This window comes from Hemitrygon akajei, chromosome 3 (genome assembly GCF_048418815.1).
Source record: "Hemitrygon akajei chromosome 3, sHemAka1.3, whole genome shotgun sequence".
NCBI classification, from domain to species: Eukaryota; Metazoa; Chordata; class Chondrichthyes; order Myliobatiformes; family Dasyatidae; genus Hemitrygon; species Hemitrygon akajei.
The window spans coordinates 173,423,686-173,443,004 of NC_133126.1; the positions used below are offsets into that span (position 1 = coordinate 173,423,686).

General features: G+C 42.2%; 1 protein-coding gene across 1 annotated transcript in view; it reads left to right on the plus strand.

Moving 5' to 3' along the window:
- meltf (melanotransferrin) overlaps window positions 1-19,319 on the plus strand; it is an 81,787-nt gene that overhangs the window by 12,589 nt on the left and 49,879 nt on the right. The window contains exons 3-7 of the mRNA XM_073041386.1: window positions 2,675-2,774; window positions 8,036-8,221; window positions 12,191-12,347; window positions 13,296-13,363; window positions 18,251-18,438. Of these exons, the coding sequence (XP_072897487.1) occupies window positions 2,675-2,774; window positions 8,036-8,221; window positions 12,191-12,347; window positions 13,296-13,363; window positions 18,251-18,438 (699 nt within the window). The remainder of the gene's footprint in view (window positions 1-2,674; window positions 2,775-8,035; window positions 8,222-12,190; window positions 12,348-13,295; window positions 13,364-18,250; window positions 18,439-19,319) is intronic.

Sequence of the window (19,319 nt, forward strand, 5' to 3'; positions counted from 1 at the left end):
GATCACTGAATGTTTTTGTTTTTCGCACTATTCTCTGTAAACTCTAGAGTTTGTGTGTGAAAATCCCAGGAGATCAGCAGTTTCTGAGATCCTCAAACCACCCCATCTGGCACCAACAATCATTTCATGGTCAGAGGCATATAGATCATATTTCTGACCATGTCTGCATGCATTGAATTGCTTCCACATGATTAGCTGATTGGATATTTGCATTAACAAGCAGGTGTACCTAATAACGTTGCCACAGACAATATTTTCAAGTCATGACAGTGAGTGACTTGCAACAGACTTGGAGGTAGTGATATTCCTTCATGTACAATGGCCTTGTTATTCTTGGTGATAAATTAGGAAATGATGCATCAAAGTTAGAGTGTGTGGAGCCGCTAGGGAAGATCAAATCCGAATGTAATTAAAAGACTTGGAACAGGTTTTGATTTTTGTTCTGGCTTCTAACATACTATAGATCCCCAACAGGCAGCAGGGCATCCAACAAAATGCAACATGCATCTCAACATGTTTGGGATTTTCATTGCTGAGTAGCCAAAGCAGTCTTCAGGCTATCCCTGCAGCAGCAGGCCTTCATAGAATCTGCTGTGTTTAACATTGCATTCCACCTGAGCAGGACCCTGACCAATGTTAGGGACGCAAGCTATTGTTAGATCTGAAGAGGATATCATCCAAGCAACACACACAAAATGCTGGTGGAACACAGCAGGCCAGGCAGCATCTATAAGGAGAAGCACTGTCGATGTTTTAGGCCGAGACCCTTCGTCAGGACTAACTGAAAGGAAAGGTAGTATGAGATTTGAAAGTAGGAGGGGGAAGGGAAAACCATAGGAGAAGACCAGAGGGGATGGGTTGGAGCTGAGAGCCGGAAAGGTGATTGGCAAAAGGGATACAGAGCTGGAGAAGGGAAAGGATCATGGGACAGGAGGCCTAGGGAGAAAGAAAGGGGGAAGGGGGGAGCACCAGAGGGAGATGGAGAACAGGCAGAGTGATGGGCAGAAAGAGAGGAAAAAAGGAGGGGGAAAAGAAAACTAAATATATCAGGGATGGGGTAAGAAGGGGAGGGGCATTAATGGAAGTTAGAGAAGTCAATGTTCATGCCATCAGGTTGGAGGCTACCCAGCTGGTATATAAGGTGTTGTTCCTCCAACCTGAGTGTGGTTTCATCTTGACGATAGAGGAGGCCATGGATAGACATATCAGAATGGGAATGGGACGTGGAATTAAAATGTGTGGCCACTGGGAGATCCTGCTTTTTCTGGCGGACCGAGCGTAGGTGTTCAGCGAAACGGTCTCCCAGTCTGCGTCGGGTCTCACCAATATATAAAAGGCCACACTGGGAGCACCGGACGCAGTATACCACACCAGCCGACTCACAGGTGAAGTGTCGCCTCACCTGGAAGGACTGTCTGGGGCCCTGAATGGTGGTGAGGGAGGAAGTGTAAGGGCAGGTGTAGCACTTGTTCTGCTTACAAAGATAAGTGCCAGGAGGGAGATCGGTGGGAAGGGATGGGGGGGATGAATGGACAAGGGAGTCACGTAGGGAGCAATCCCTGCGGAAAGCAGAAAGAGTGGGGGAGCGAAAGACGTGCTTGGTAGTGGGATCCCGTTGGAGGTGGCGGAAGTTACGGAGAATTATACGTTGGACCCGGATGCTGGTGGGGTGGTAGGTGAGGACAAGGGGAACCCTATCCCAAGTGGGGTGGTGGGCGGATGGGGTGAGGGCAGATGTGCGGGAGATGGGAGAGAGGCATTTGAGAGCAGAGTTGATGGTGGAAGAAGGGAAGCCCATTTGTTTAAAAAAGAAAGACATCTCCTTCGTCCTGGAATGAAAAGCCTCATCCTGAGAGCAGATGCGGCAGAGGCAGAGGAATTGTGAGAAGGGGATAGCATTTTTGCATGAGACAGGGTGGGAAGAGGAATAGTCCAGGTAGCTGTGAGACTCTCTAGGCTTATAGTAGATATCAGTAGATAAGCCGTCTCCAGAGATGGAGACAGAAAGATCAAGAAAGGGGAGGGAGGTGTCAGAAATGGACCAGGTAAATTTGAGGGCAGGGTGAAAGTTGGAGGCAAAGTTAATGGTCAACGAGCTTAGCATGCGTGCAGGAGGCAGCGCCAATGCAGTCGTCGATGTAGCGAAGGAAAAGAGGGGGACAGATACCCGTATAGGCTTGGAATATGGACTGTTCCACAAAGCCAACAAAAAGGCAGGCATAACTGGGACCCATGTGAGTGCCCATGGCTACACCTTTGGTTTGGAGGAACTGGGAGGAGCCAAAAAAATTCAAAGCGTGAGATATCATCCAGAAGGTTCTTTGGAAGTCAAGAATGAGGCCCAAATCTTATGGTTGCAGCCATTTTATGTGATGTTGATCATAGTACAGGTTAGATAGAGTCAGTATTTACCAGCGAGGCAAGTAACACAACAGCTAGTGAGAAAAGAGGAAAGGCAAGTAAAAGCACAAAAGACTGGAGACTTTGTGTTCCCTCTTTATGCAGCAAACCAGTTGGAGCTGGTTAGATAAGGGAATTTTCTCAGATAAGTATGTGAAAAAACAAAGACAGTCTTGATTTATGTTGCCATGACACAGGCAAAACCTGTTGCTATTATTTATTTTTCAAAAAATAAGAAAGTTTCAACTGGTAAATTTCTTCCATCATTTAACAGAACAAGGAAGCGGATGCAGTCTCTTTGGATGCTGGGGACCTCTATCAAGCTGCAAGAGAGTATAAACTAAAGCCAGTGGTTGGAGAGAAATATGATCAAGGTATTGCACGTATGAAGACATAAAGATATTTAACATTAGTAGGAAGTATCACTTGCACACACCCAATACCTGCATCCCATACATCTTACAATTCACTTCTATGCAGGTAAGGAAGAGCACTGATAAGACTTTTCTATTGGAGAGCTGCATCAGACTTCGTGTTGTATATAGGGAGCCACAGAATTATCAGTGGAGGAAGTGTTTTGGGGAGATCACATCTCTAGCCTTGAAGGTTTGAGAAACTGGAGAACGCCAAAGGGACACATTGCAGATAGTTTTGTTACAGGAGTAGTAATCCAGAGATCTTTATTTGGCAAGGCAAGGTAGGTTTAATGTTCAATTTTTCCTGTTATTTGAGGAAAGGGGGAATTATGAGTGTGAGGGAAGCTTGTTGTTCTTGGTGTCGGAAGTGGGAGATCCTGGAGTCTCCCAGCCTCCCAGACGTCCACATCTGCGCCAGGTGCGCCGAGCTGCAGCCCCTAAGGGACCGTGTTAGGGAACTGGAGCTGCAGCTCGATGATCTTCGTCTGGTCAGGGAGAGTGAGGAGTTGATAGAGAGGAGTTACAGGCAGGTGGTCACACCGGGGCCACGGGAGGCAGACAGGTGGGTCACGGTTAGGAGGGGGAAGGGGAAGAGTCAGGTACTAGAGAGTACCCCAGTGGCTGTACCCCTTGACAATAAGTACTCCTGTTCGAGTACAGTTGGGGGGAACAGCCTACCTGGGGGAAGCAACAGTGGCCATGCCTCTGGCAGAGTCTGGCCCTGTAGCTCAGAAATGTAGGGAAAGAAAGAGGAAGGCAGTAGTAATAGAGGACTCGATAGTTAGGGGGTCAGACAGGCGATTCTGTGGATGTAGTCAGGAGACCCAGATGGTAGTTTGCCTCCCAGATGCCAGGGTCTGGGATGTTTCTCATCGCGTCCAAGATATCCTGAAATGGGAGGGTGAGGAACCAGAGGTCGTGGTACATATAGGTACCAATGACATAGGTAGGAAAAGGGAAGAGGACCTGAAAGGAGAATATAGGGAGTTACGAAGGGAGTTGAGAAGGACTGCAAAGGTAGTAATCTCGGGATTACTGCCTGTGCCACATGACAGTGAGAGTAGGAATGGAATGAGGTGGAGGATAAATGCGTGGCTAAGGGATTGGAGCAGGGGGCAGGGATTCAAGTTTCTGGATCATTGGGACCTCTTTTGGGGCAAGTGTGACCTGTACAAAAAGGACGGGTTGCACTTGAATCCTAGGGGGATCAATATCCTGGCGGGGAGATTTGCGAAGGCTACTGGGGAGACTTTAAACTAGAATGGTTGCGGGGTGGGAATCAAATTGAAGAGACTAGGAGAGAGGAGGTTAGTTCACAAACAGGGAAAGCTAGTAGACAGTGTGTGAGGGAGGATAGGCAGGTGATAGAGAAGGGGAGCGCTCAGACCGAAGATGTAGGGGAGAAGGAAGAAAAAGATAATAAAGTTGTTTGTACCGTTAGGGATAAACAGAGAGTAAGAGGTGGAGAATTTCTTAAATGCATCTATTTTAATGCTAGGAGCATTGTAAGAAAGATGGATGAGCTTAGAGCATGGATTAATACCCGGAAATATGATGTTGTAGCTGTTAGTGAAACATAGTTGCAAGGGGGGTGTCACTGGCAACTAAATGTTCCTGGATTTCGTTGCGATAGAATTGGAGGGGCAAGAGGGGGGAGGTGTTGCATTGCTTGTCAGAGAAAATATTACAGCGGTGCTGTGGCAGGATAGATTAGAGGGCTCATCTAGGGAGACTATTTGGGTGGAATTGAGGAATGGGAAAGGTGTAGTAACACTTATAGGGGTGTATTACAGACCACGTAATGGCGAGCGAGAATTGGAGGAGCAAATTTGTAAGGAGATAGCAGGTATTTGTAGTAAACACAAGGTTGGAATTGTAGGAGATTTTAATTTTCCACACACATACTAGGAAGCCCATTCTGTAAAAGGGCTGGATGGTTTGGAGTTTGTAAAATGTGTGCAGGATAGTTTTTTGTAGCAATACATAGAGGTACCAACCGGAGAAGGGGCAGTGTTGGATCTCCTGTTAGGGAATGAGATAGGTCAGGTGACGGAGGTATGTGTTGGGGAGCATTTCAGGTCCAGTGATCACAATGCCATTAGTTTCAGTATAATTATGGTGAAGGATAGGTCTGGACCCAGGGTTGAGATTTTTGATTGAAGAAAGGCTAACTTTGAGGAGATATGAAAGGATTTTGGAGTGGATTGGGACAATTTATTTTATGGGAAGGATGTAATAGAGAAATGGAGGTCATTTAAAGGTGAAATTTTGAGGGTACAGAATTTTTATGTTCCTGTTAGGTTGAAAGGAAAGGTTAAAAGTTTGAGAGAGCCATGGTTTTCAAGGGATATTGGAAACTTGGTTCAGAAAAAGAGGGAGATCTACAATAAATATAGGCAGCATGGAGTAAATATAAATAATAAAAATATAAAAGCAGCATCAAGGAATATAAAGAATGTAAAAAGAATCTTAAGAAAGAATTTAGAAAAGCTAAAAGAAGATATGAGGTTGCTTTGGCAAGTAAGGTGAAAATAAATCCAAAGGGTTTCTACAGTTATATTAATAGCAAAAGGATAGTGAGGGATATAATTGGTCCCTTAGAGAATCAGAGTGGACAGCTATGTGTGGAGCCAAAAGAGATGGGGGAGATTTTGAACAATTTATTTTCATCGGTATTCACTAAGGAGAAGGATATTGAATTGTGTAAGGTAAGGGAAACATGTTGGGTAGTTATGGAAACTATGATGATTAAGAAGAGGAAGTACTGGCACTTTTAAAGAATATAAAAGTGGATAAGTCTCTGGGTCCTGACAGGATATTCCCTAGGACCTTGAGGGAAGCTAGTGTAGAAATAGCAGGGGCTCTGACAGAAATATTTCAGATGTCTTTAGAAATGGGGATGGTTCCGAAGGATTGGCATATTGCTCATGTGGTTCCATTGTTTAAAAAGGGTTCTAAGAGTAAACCTAGCAATTATCAGCCTGTAAGTTTGATGTCTATGGTGGGTACATTAATGGAAAGTATTCTTAGAGCTGGTATATATAATTACCTGGATAGACAGGGTCTGATTAGGAACACTCAACATGGATTTGTGCGTGGAAGGTCATGTTTGACAAATCTTATTGAATTTTTTGAAGAGGTTACTAGGAAAGTTGTTGAGGGTAAAGCAGTAAATGTTGTCTATCTGGACTTCAGTAAGGCCTTTGACAAGGTTCCACATGGAAGGTTAGTTAGGAAGGTTCAATCATTAGGTATTAATATTGAAGTAGTAAAATGGATTTAACAGTGGCTGGATGGGAGATGCCAGAGAGTAGTGGTGGATAACTGTTTGTTAGGTTGGAGGCTGGTGACTAGTGGTGTGCCTCAGGGATCTGTACTGGGTTCAATGTTGTTTGTCATATACATTAATGATCTGGATGATGGGGTGGTAAATTGGATCAGTATGTATGCAGTTGATACTAAGATAGGTGGCGTTGTGGATAATGAAGTAGGTTTTCAAAGCTTGCAGAGAGATTCAGACCAGTTAGAAGAGTGGGCTGAATGATGGCAGATGGAGTTTAATGCTGATAAGTGTGAGGTGCTACATTTTGGTAGGAATAATCGAAATAGGACATACATGGTAAATGATAGGGCATTGAGGAATGCAGTAGAGCAGAGTGATCTAGGAATAATGGTGCATAGTTCCCTGTAGGTGGAATCTCATGTGGATAGGGTGGTGAAGAAAGCTTTCGGTATGTTGGCCTTTATAAATCAGAGCATTGAGTATAGGAGTTCGGGATGTAATATTAAAATTGTACAAGGCATTGGTGAGGCCAAATTTGGAGTATTGTGTACAATTCTGGTCACAAAATTATAGGAAAGATGTCAACAAAATAGAGAGAGTACAGAGAAGATTTACTAGAATGTTACCTGGGTTTCAGCACCTAAGTTACAGAGGAAGGTTGAACAAGTTAGGTCTTTACTCTTTGGAGCGTAGAAGGTTGAGGGGGAACTTGATAGAGGTATTTAAAATTTAGGGGGATAGATAGAGTTGACATGGATAGGCTTTTTCCATTGAGAGTAGGGGAGATTCAAACAAGAGGACATGAGTTGAGAGTTAGGGGGCAAAAGTTTAAGGGTAACACGAGGGGGAACTTCTTTACTCAGGGAGTCGTAGCTGTGTGGAATGAGCTTCCAGTAGAAGTGGTAGAGGCAGGTACGACATTGTCATTTAAAAATACAATTGGATAGGTATATGGACAGGAAAGGAATGGAGGATTATGGAGTGCAGGTCAGTGGGACTAGGTGAGAGTAAGCGTTCGGCACGGACTAGAAGGGCCGAGATGGCCTGTTTCCGTGCTGTAATTGTTATATGATTTACAGTGTTACATGGCAAAGCTGATTAAACACCAAAGGGTGAGGTTTGTGTGGTGAGGTATCAGTTCAAATTTAACTATATCATATATTGGGATCAGCACCTGGGGTGAGGAACATTGAACATGAAACATAGAACAGTACAGGCCCTTTAGCCCACAATGTTTTGCTGACCTTTTAACCTACTCCAAGATGTAGCTGGTGTTATGCTGGTGGTGGGAAGAAGAGTGTCGGTCCGATCAGTGACTTTACATTTTTTTTTTTGTCTGCTCAAAAATCAGCTTCATCAGCCAGTGTTTGTGCAGGTAAGGCTTGGATTGCTGGAATAGTGGATGTGAGGGGACAGGTTGGGGTATAAACTGGCGATTAAGGATAGTCGGCAAAAGTCAGCTGGGGAGCAGCCATGAATGATTGGTGATCGTGATGAGTTTCTGATCATCCACAGGTGTCCATTCAAATATTTACTGACATAATTATGGTGTCATAGAACAGGAAAGAAGCCCTTTGATCAAGTGAGTCTGCACCCACTTCAATAATCCTACACCAATCTCAGGTATATGGTCTGATTCAAGTATTTAAATTAATGTCTGCCTCCATGAAACAGGTTGGTAACCTGTTACCTTCCCACCTCCATTAAAATTGGAGATAAACAATTAAAGGCAAGTTAGATTTGTGACTTTTTTTTTCAATGTTGCCACTTTTCACATGGAAATTCAAGAGTTAACCATAGTGCCAAGTCCTCTGGTATTTGGTGAGGCATTGTAATATTATTAAAATTCCAAGAACTCAAAATTAAATATTTATTAGATTAGCCTTGATTCACATTGCTACTAATTTATATTTTTGTTTCTTTCTCTTTTGTTTAGAAGTTGGAAGCTTTTATTATGCAGTAGCTGTTGTTAGAAAATCTGACAGTTCAATCACAATCAACAATCTGAAAATGAAAAAGTCCTGTCATAGTGGATTTGGTACAACAGCAGGATGGAAGGTTCCGGTTGGTTATCTGATTAGTACCAGGAAGATGTCGGTGATGGGTTGCAAATTTTCAGAAGGTAAAGCTCATATTTAAATGCTATTTTATATTATCTTGAGAGTTGCTATCCATTTTGTTCAATATCTGCCTTACCAATCAGAAGACATTTACTTGTTTCTATTTTTGCCTCCCATTTGTCATTTTCAGTCTCCTTCAACCTACCTCCTTTACTCTGTCTCTGTCCTGCTGTCTGCCTCACCTACTTCTCCTTCATAAATTGTTTCACCCATTTGATTGCCTTTTGTCCATTCTTCCTCTTCACCACATCAATCATTTTCATCCCTTGCTTCCTCTGTTTCTGTTTAATTTCTAGTAATTTCATTTTGTTGCCTTTTGTCATTTAGCTAGTCCTTTAATATTGCATTCTTTTCTTTTTGATAGGCCCTGTCACTAAGTAACTGACTAGAACACATCAATTGGAAAGTTAGGAATTACTTAAGTAATACTAAAACTGTTAGATTATTCAGGTCCGTCACTTAATGTAAAACCTGGGTGATATCTTGCCCGTGCTGAGAATGGCTGGGAATCCATCACAAAGCAGATTAGAAAATTGCAAGGTCTAAAGTCTAGTTTGTTGCCATATGCACAAGTGCAGTGAACAACTTAGACTGTTCACAAGGGTTGATGGTTAAAATTGTTGGACTTAAATTTACTCTTAACGATGTGGAGAATTGGCAATTAGGTTGTAGGCCAGGAAATGTCAGGATTATTGTTTGCTAATATTTTGACTTTTACAATAGTTTGGATTACAAAGTAACTACTAATTAAATGTGAAGGCAAGAACCTCATTGATGGTTTGGGGAACGTGAACTCTTATCCAAAGGCTGAAAATTTGCAGCAGTGAGAACGATGAATAATTTGCCTCGCTGAGACACTTTCATCAAAAGAAGAATCAGCTGCCAAGTGTTGGAGACAACAGAGGAGGAGAGAGTGAAGATGTAGCTGACAATTGCAATCATAATCATTACCAGTTGATGCATAGTGACTATCGCTGTAGGTCATGCAATAGTTGGTACAGCTTTTCATTTAACTATGGTATAGACAGGGTGAAGATAGCTCAGAACCTTCATTGCGAGTTCATTGTACCTTTGCTCATTAACGTGTGTGAGGCAGGCCCAAAGGAATATTACCTGCTTGGTATCCTTGAAAAGATTAAAGGAAAGGTGGGGCGGAGTGGGGTCAGGGGTGGGGGTGAATCTCTCAATGAAAAATCCACTTATTGTGAATGTACTAAAATAAGAAGATAGAAGAATGTTCGGAGCAAATAGCCGTTGCTGAGTAAATGGAAAACACCAACAAGAGGAAAGTTTTAAGTTTAGTCTCAGAAAATAGTTCAGATTGACCAGCCCCACTGAGGCTGTGACTCCAATCCCTGAAATTCCAACCAAGAGAAACATCAAGTTTGCATTTGTCCTTTAAACCTAACACATGAGAGACTCCAGGACTATTGTGCTTAATTTGAGAAGCCCTCTATCTCAGGAACCAAGCTGGTGAAACTTCACCATACTCCCTCTAATTCAGGGGTTCCCAGCCTGGGGTCTACAGAGCACTTGTTTAATGTTAGGGGTCCATGGCATATAAAAAATTTGGGAACCCCTGCTCTCTAATTCCAGTATGTCCTTCCATAGGTAGAGAAACCAGACCTTAATGAAAGTCTGATATATACATCAGTTTCCATAAGTCATAGCATTACACAGCACAGAAGCAAGTCCAGCTGGTCCATGTTGACCACAACATCCTCCTTGCTAACCCAGTTGCCCATGTTTAAACTTTCCCTCCATATAGCTATCCAAATGCCTCTTAAATGCTGCAAGTATAGCCACCTGAACCAATTCCACTGGCAGTTCATTCCAGGTACTCACTACTCTCTCTATAGAGAAGTTCCTTCTTAAGTTTCCTGTATATCTCTCTCCTTTTGTCGTGTATTTGTGTTGTCTAGGACTTCCCAATGCTGGGGAAAAGATGATGACCATCCACTTTATCCATACCCCTCTTGGTTTGACTTGTATGTGTCCTTGCTCATAAACTTGATGGCCAGACTGATGAAGCCCAGCATGCTAAAAGCCTATCTATTTGGATGGTGGTTTTCAGTGAACTGTGCACCGGTACTCCCAGGTCACTCTGGTCCATGACCCTGTGGTTTCTCCCTAGTTGTTCCTTTATTGTTAATATGTCTGAAGAACTTATTTGGATTATTTTTAACCCTGCCTGCCAAATTCATTTTGCTCCCCTGATTTTCCTCCTAAGCCTACTCTTAATCTTTGGAGTCTAAACCGAAAGGGATTCATTTGTACCAACTGCTTAAATGTGATGTAGGCTTGCTTCTTTTTCCTTACCAGAACATCAGTATCTCTAGTCAGTCACAGTTCCCCGAATTTGGTACGTTTACTCTTCAGGAACATGCTACTCCAGGACTCTTGATGGACCTTCTTAAAAGCTTCTTATTTGCCAGTGTGTTCCATTGCCTTTATATAGTCACCCATTTGATGTCAGCTAGATCCTGCCTAATGCTCTCAAAGTTGGTCCTGCTCCATTTCAAGATCTTAACCAGTAGACCCATTCTATCTTTTCCCATAACTATTTAAAAACTAGTAAAATTGTGGTTACTGAAACCCAAGTGCTCCTCAGCTGCCACTTCAGTTACTTGGCCTAGCTGGTTCCCTAAGAGGAGGTCCAACATTGCTCCTTCCCAAGTTGGTTCCTCAATATACCACACAAATCCTGCCCCATCAGGCTCTTTGCATTCTTGGTGGCCTGGTTGATGCTGACAAAATAAAACCCTCCCAGTAGCACTACCCTACAATTATCACAACTAAATGGAATTAGTTCCTGAAGTTCCCACTGATGATTGGGGAGAGTCTACAATATAGCCCTACCAAGGTGACCATACCCGTCTTATTTCTACATTTGACCTAAATGGTCTCATTTGATTATCCCTCAAGAATATCCTCTCTAAGAACTGCTGTAATGTCTTCCCTTAGCAAAGAAATTAACACTCCTCCCACCACCCCAGGCTTACCAGCTCCTCTCTCATCCTGAAAGCATCAGCATCCCAGAACATTAATCAATCAGTCCTGCCCTTCTCTCTGCCATGTTTACGTTATGGCCACAATATCCCATTCCCTGAAGGCAGTCCACAGCCTCAGCTCGTCTTCCTTACCTTTTAAGCAATGTGCATTAATAGATGCAATTTCAAGGCACGCTATGTTCCAACTGCTATTTTGCAATTGAAAATGAGTTCTGCTTTCCCCATTCCTGATTCACTTCAGGAGCTTCGTTACTGATTTAGTGTAAATTTGGACCTGTAGCTGTAAAAATACATTGTGCAACATGGACAGCCAGTTTGCTATGTTTTGCTTAAAGTCTGTGATGAAATCTTTACAGATTTTCAAAGACACTTCAAACTTGTTTCTCAATGGATTAAAAAAATAAAATCTGGCTGGAGTCAATACAGTACAATCTAATCTAAAAGCCACTAATTTAACTAAGAGTTATCAGAGTTATTTTTTTTTAAAGATAGACCATCAAAACATCCTGATGCATAACATGCTGCTTGATTGTCACCCCATCCACTATTACTCCACCAGCAATACATAGTAGTAGCAGTTTTTAACCATTTACAGGCTGCACTGCAGCAACTCACTAAGACTTCTTAAAAATACTTTCCTAACCCCTGACCTGTATAAGCTGGAAAGAAGGACAAGACCAGCCAAGGCATGGGGATTCAATATGGAAGTTGCTGTCTAAGCCTGACTTGGAAATATATAGCTATTCCTTCATAGTTACTGTGTCAAAATCCATAAACTCCCTCCCAGCAGCATTGTAGGTTAACCCATCCTTCAAAGACTGCAGTGATTCAAGAAGATAGCTCCCCTCTGAATTCTCAAAGGTAGTTAGGGGTGAGCAATTAAATCCAGCATGTGAAACTCGCATCCCTTATAACGAATAAGAAAAAAGAATCTGATATTATTTACTTAATTTCTTCTAGCTGTGAGTGATTTCTTCGCTAAAAGTTGCATCCCAGGAGCAGAGGATGTAGATTCCCCATCAAGTCTTTGCCAACTGTGTGTTGGTGATGAAGAGGGAAAAAACAAATGTGTAGAAAATTCGAGTGAGAGATATTTTGGTGACAGTGGCGCATTCAGGTACATCATTTCCAAATTGTTTTTGCTGCTTTTATAGCCATACATAACACATGTACTATAAAGGTCATAAAAAATAACTTTACTGGCCTAAAGAGTGAAAACGTGATGAGGTGCTAATTGCTATACACCACACTGTCAAATTAATCTCTGGTCTAATTTGATGATGGTATCTTGTCCATCTCCTGAACTCTCCTCCAGTGGTGGCTGTAGCTCTGCCTTAATTTCTTTTCCCCTGTCCTTCATCGTGATATAATGATTATAATTTTCTTCAATTCCTCCCTCCCACTAGAACTAATAACATGTATGTGCAATGCCTGCTCTTTATTTATTCATTAATTTATTTATTATGATACAGTGAAGAATAGGTACTTCCACACAGAATTGCCACACTGCCCAGCAATTCCCCCCCCCCCCCCCCCCAATTTATTCCAGCCTAATCACAGGAAAATTTACAATGACCAATTGACATATCAACTGACGCATCTTCGGACTGTGGGAGGAAACTGGAACAGCCGGAGGAAACCCAAGCAGTCATGGGGGGTGGGGGGGGGGGGGGAGCGGACAAACTCCTTACAAACTGTGGCAGGAATTGAACCCGGGTCGCTGGTGGTGTAAAGCGCTGTGCTAATCACTACAATACCATTGCCACTTGCAGTTTGTTAGCAATGAAGCAAAAAACCAACATTTAAGGGCACGTTTTCATGAGCTCTCCCGTAGTGATCCCCGAGAGAAGATGAAACAGTTGGCGAATGATCTTGCCCTGCACGATCACTGCATTTACAGATGGAACGGCTTTGATTACTTGTGTTGATGTTATCGTGCTTCCCAGGCACGGTGGTGGGGGATAGGTGAGCTGCAGAGTAACAGCATACCGCAGCCTCAAGACTTCACCATCAGAAAGCATTTCTATGTTCTAGTCTTTCTGAATGTGCCCTCTTTTTATTTCAGGTGCCTCGTTGAAAATGCAGGTGATGTCGCCTTTGTTAAACATTCTGCTGTGTTGGATAATACAGATGGTAAGTGATGAGGTAGCATGTAATCCTGACCTTTTTAAAGTGAACTACAGGATTTGTGTTTCATTAAGGGAATTGCATTATATTTTGAATAAGCAAATATCATTGATTAATAGGTCTGCACTTGCACTCCTTCTACTGTCATTAATCCTAAAGAAACTTTGTGATCTCCCCTTTTCAGTGATTGTCTTATACCTGGTAGATGATATGGAATGATTTAATCAGTGAAGAATTGCCTCAAAGTTCAAGGTTGCTGCCCTTTGTTGGATATTGGTTTGGTTCAAGCTGATTCATGTTGTCCGTGTTTTGGCATAGAGTCCTGGAGCACTGCAACAGAGAAACAGGCCCTTCAGGCCATCTAGACTGTGCCACACTCTGATACTGCCCAGTCCCATTGACCTGCACCTGTAGAGGCACAGAGCACTGCATGACTGAGATTCCATTCACACTGAAATGAATCTGAACCAGAATCAAGGGAAATGGAGAGACATGGGTGTGGTGAAGGGGATGTGGAAGGGAGACAGCATGTCCTTTAACTGTAGCCTTGAGGGAATTTTAAGTTCACTTTGATTATTGGATGGTGACTGTAGCTTCATGCAGTTAGATTATTGTTTACTATGAGTTAAGAGATAAAATTTTGGTGGTTCAACTCTGAAACCCCACATAAGTCAACCCTGTCAAGAGCAAGTTTATCCTGGCACTGGTAAAAATGGAAAAACAAGATTTTCTGCTGTCCATTCCAGCCATTTTGAGTGGTCACGTAGACATGACATTTGAGGGGTCTTTTCTGTTTTCCCTAGATGGGCCCTATTATTCTCTGCCATAATAGGGAAACTTCCAATTTGCAAAGGGGAGAACATGTCAAGAGAAATATTTTCTTTTGTAGATTTTTCAAGGGTAAATGGTACAGACTATCAGCATTTCCATGGTTAGTTGTCCTCTTGAATTTGATCCTGTAATTGTGTCTTCCAGGAAGCAGAGCCCATCTCTAACATTGCAGATGTTAGTGAAACACCCTTCTGTGGATTGAAAATAGACACTGGTGGTTGATGATCAGTAATCAGACAGAAAGCTTTCCCACACAGTACTGGCTGAAACATTCTACACCCCAAATCGGACTCAAAATCCCTCTGTCAGTCTGTGCTTAATTTTCCTCTGCAGCTGTTAAGCAATGTGAGGCAAAGGCTACACACTCATAACATGAGAAATGACTGCATCTCTACCGTAAAGCGAGGTGACACCATTTCCTTTCGTCTTTCCAAAAGCCACATCACACTGCTTTATCCATTGCCATTTCTTCCTGATCTGTAGTAATGAGTCCAAGGTGTGGACCACAGTAGCCAGGTTTGGCAGGAACCTGTTATAGTAATTGATACACCCCAAAAACGTCCGCAACTGTGACGTGTCCTTCAGACTTGGGGCATCCACCACTGCTTGAATTTTCTCAGCACGCTTGCGTAATATTTGTACGTTGATGTGACCACAGCAAGTAATGCTTGCTTTAAAGAATTCCCACTCAGCCCAGAATCTTTTATTCTTTTAAACACTGTCTAGAGATTTTAAAAATGTTCCTTATCATCCTTACTGGTGACAATGATATCATCCAGGTAACACTGAGTGGCTGGGAAGTCTTGTAGCATCTGGTCCATAGCTTTCTGCCAGAGTGCAGATGCAACTCCAAAAATAAGCCTATAATAGTGATAAAGCCCTTTTGTGAGTGTTTATCATGGGAAACACTTGGCACTTTTCTTCCATCTCCAACCGTAGTTGGCCTCAGCTAAGTCCACTTTGCTGAAGTGTTCTCCTCGAGAAAGGTTTGTAAAGATATCCTCTATTCTGTATAGAGGGCATTAATTTACTTTCAGTACTGGGTCGATGGTAACCATAAAATCACCACAGATCGTAAAAGACCCATTCTTCTTGGCTACTGGGACTACTGGCATTGCCCATGGGCTCCCCTCAAACTTGAAAAGAACTCCTTCAGCCTCCATGCATCTAGCTCACTGGCTAGCTTATCAGGGATGGTGTAAGGAACTGGACAGGCTTTGTAAAACTTGGGTGTAGCATTTTCATTTACTCTTGATAAGCTTGAGTTTTCCACTGTCATGCTGGAACACTGCTGTGGCATAATCCAGTACCTTTCTTAATTTGCTGAATGGCCTAATTCTGCTCCTATGCCTTATGGCTTTCATACTCTTCAGAAGACCAGCATCACCAGCTTCTCAAAATGATCTCAAAATGCCTTAGCACATTAGTGTGCCCCAAGCTGATGTTACTAAACTCCATGTACCTTGCCTCGGTGAATACCAACGCAAAGAACTTGTTTTGTACCTCACTCACGTTCTCTGATGTCAGGCATAAATTTGTCTTTATTCTTGTGGTTATCCTTTCTCCCTAGTTATATCGCTTTTATTAAATGCATGTACATAATGCCTAGGGATTCTTTTTAATCCCACATGCCAAGGACATTTCATGGTCCCCTTTTGCTCTCCTAATCCCTTACTTCCTGCTTTCTTTGTTGCTGAAGGGCCCATCTAAAGTTAGTTTCCTAAACCTTGTGTATGCCTCCTTTTCACAACCCCTCTCTTATTTCAGAACATACCAGTCCTGATTGGCTGGTAATTAAACAATTCCACATGCCAGTCATGGGCTTGTCCAACAATAATTGCTCCCAATTAACTCTCCCAGCTCATGTCTAATAATGTTATAATTTGCCTGCTCCTTCAAAGTCCAGACTTTTCCTTGCTCATATTTGTTTTAAAACTTAAGTTGTGAACACTATTCCCAAAATTATCTCTGATTTAAAAGCCAGTCACCTGGCAGTGCATTTCCTAAAACAAAAGTCCAGTATGGTCTCTCCTTCGGCTGGATTATACACGTGCTGTTGTAAGCAACCCTCTTAGATGCACCTGAAAAATCCTGCCCCATCTAAGCGTTTTGCACTGAAGAAGTTCCCCTTCAATAAAGGGGAAGATGAACCCATTCACAAAGACAACCTGGTGGTTTTTACAGCTTTCCATAATCAGCCTACATAAATGTTCCATATTTGCAGGTAAATTTTTTGACCATTCTATGGGAAGATATGTTTGCCCTTGCATATTTTTTTCCCTTTTTTGCATTTCTTTTATGGCTTGTTTTTAGTTTTCTGATCAGTTTACTGTCAAATTCTATCTTGCCTTTTTATAAATTTTCTGGCCCTCTGTAGCTGAGTTCTAAAATGCTTCCATTCCTCTGATATAATGTAATTTCAACAACTTTCCACCGAAGCTGAGAGGGTAGATGGCGGCGGGGTGGGGGGGGGGGGGGTGTGTAAGAGAGTACTACATGAATCTTGAGATTTAAAATTCATGGTTTAGAGTGTAAAGTGCAATTTGATACTCAATGGACTGCAAACAGCAATGATTACCTTTGTGAATCAAAGATTGTGCTCCAGAGCAAGTACAAAGAATTGACACAGTTACTGTTGAAATACCAATTCCACATGAATATATGAAGAGCATTTTTGGAGCTCCTTTTTAAAAATTGTCGTCTTATTGTTCTTTTTGGCAGTTTTGCTCTGTAAATCTTGGAGCTGGTTATTAGTCACTGAATGATTATCTGGACTACCCCTTGCTTTACGGGAGCTGAAAAAGAATATCACTCTGCCCGCTTGCTCAGGGTTGGCCTCAGCATGGCCCGCGGCTCCGATATAGGACGGCAATGATACAAGGCCATTAGTATCATAGGCAGAGGTCCTGGAACAGTGCCTAACTGAGAGACGTGGCACTCTGTGGTACTGGAAAATGACTGCTCCTAATTGTATCATCATGACAGCTGTGTATTTGTTCAAAGGTCACTTGTTTTGTTCCCCTCCCTTTGTTTTCTTTTATTTACGTATTTGAGTATAGCTGCAGATTTCTGATTGATGTGTTCTCTCGACTGAAGTGGCACAGCACTTGAACTCCAGTCACTTACATTCATTCACTATAGATTGGGATACATTTATTATCTGTTGGATTAAAGTTAGGTGTTTGGTGTGAAGGAGAGCAAGACATTCTATGACAGATAAACCTCACTGACCTCTGTTCGCTACTCGGCCTTTGATAGTGGGCTACAAGGCAAGTTGACCAGCATGTCCTACGGTTTTTTTCGTCAGCTGAGAAATATTTCCTCTTTGATCTGCATGGGGAATGAACCTCTTTAATGCATAGGTTAAAGTAGATTATGAGGGCTGTAGATAGGGGAAATCCGTGCAGGCTTTCCCCCCGCAGGTTGGGTGAGACTAGGAGTAGAAGTTATGGATTTAAGGTGTAAACTGAAGAACTTAAAGGTGAATCTAAAGGGAAACTTCTTCATTGAGAGCATGGTGCATGTGTGGAATGAGCTCCTAGCAATGGAGGTAGGTGTGGACTTAATTGCAATATTTAAGAGAAGTTTGGACAGGTTCATGGAGGGAAGGGAGTTGAAGAGATGTGGTCTGAGTGCCGGTAGATGTGACTATGCTGAACATCAGACAGGCATGGACTAGATAGACCAAAGGGCCCTTTTCTGTGCTGTAATACTCTAAGTTCCTGAAAGAGATCCGAGGTAGCAGAACTTAGTCAGATATCTCCAGCTGTCACTTACGGAAGATAATACAATACTATACAGAAGCATATACGTTAGCCCTGTCCCACATGATGTCAGAGTATCAGTGTGTGGCATCCTTTGTTCTTTCTAAACCATCAACAACTGAAAACTCCTTGTAGTAAGTCACCGTCAAATACAGTGAAAAGCTGTGCTTCCTTGTCCTACTGAGTTTACATTCTGTTTGTTGCTGCTCCAACTCCTTGGTCGTTTGTGGAATGTAAATGATGTGGGGCATTGCATCATTATCATTTGGCCAAAGCTTGTCATTACACTATTTTCCAGGAAATAATAATGCTCCATGGGCACAGGCACTGAATTCTACTGATTATCAACTTCTATGTCGAGATGGAAGCCGCGCTGAAGTTTCGGACTGGAAAGCGTGCCACCTCGCCAGGGTGCCCACCCGAGCAGTGGTAGTGAGAATGGATACTGATGGCACAGCCATCTTCATTTTACTGGAAGCAGGTCAGGTATGGAGATGTTTTCCCAACTAAACCTATTTGTCAACTCTTAAATCTTTTAAATGCAGCTTACTTTGAGTGAAAAATGGAATGAAATATTCAGAGGTAATATACACATTACACTCTAGAAACTGAGGCTTGGATTGTTATATTAAAATACAATTATATCAATATCCAAACTCTTAACCTCCATGTTTTGATTTAAGGAGGTGGAGGAAAAAAATTTGTCCAAAAAAAGTCGTCCCCTTCTCATAAATTAGATTATTAATTGGGTGAGGTTGAGGCCACTGACTCTGCATTCATGCTTTTGAAGAGCAGTCTAGTTGGAACTACTCCACACTCGTTCCCCATAAGATATAGGAGCCAAAGTAGGCCATTTGGCCCATTGGGTCTGCTCTGCCACTTCATCCTTGCTGATCCATTTCCCCTCTCAGCCCAAATTTCCTGTAAAATAAATAAATAAATAAATAGAATTCTCCACATATTTATGAATTTTTTGCCTTTAAGTACTTAACAAATTCCCTTTTGAAACTATTATTGATTCAATTTCAACTATTACGTATAAAAAAATTGTAACCACTTGCAGTGTGAAAATATTTTTCCTCAAGATACATTTGATTCTTTTGTCACTTGTCTTACAAAACATCTGATTGATTCATTGTAGCTTTTTAGAGGAATTATTAGCTATTGCTGACTGTCTAGATTGGTCTGTCACTTTAGCGGGAATGCTAATCCGGAAGGGGACTGAGACGATGAGAACATATGCTCTTCTGTTTGACTATACTGCAGAGGAATTGCTTTAAGGAGACACCTTGATAAGTGGCAGTGTGGAGTTTATTAGGCATTTATACAGATTGGTATTGATGGCTTTTTTGTTTGTAATTGTGCCG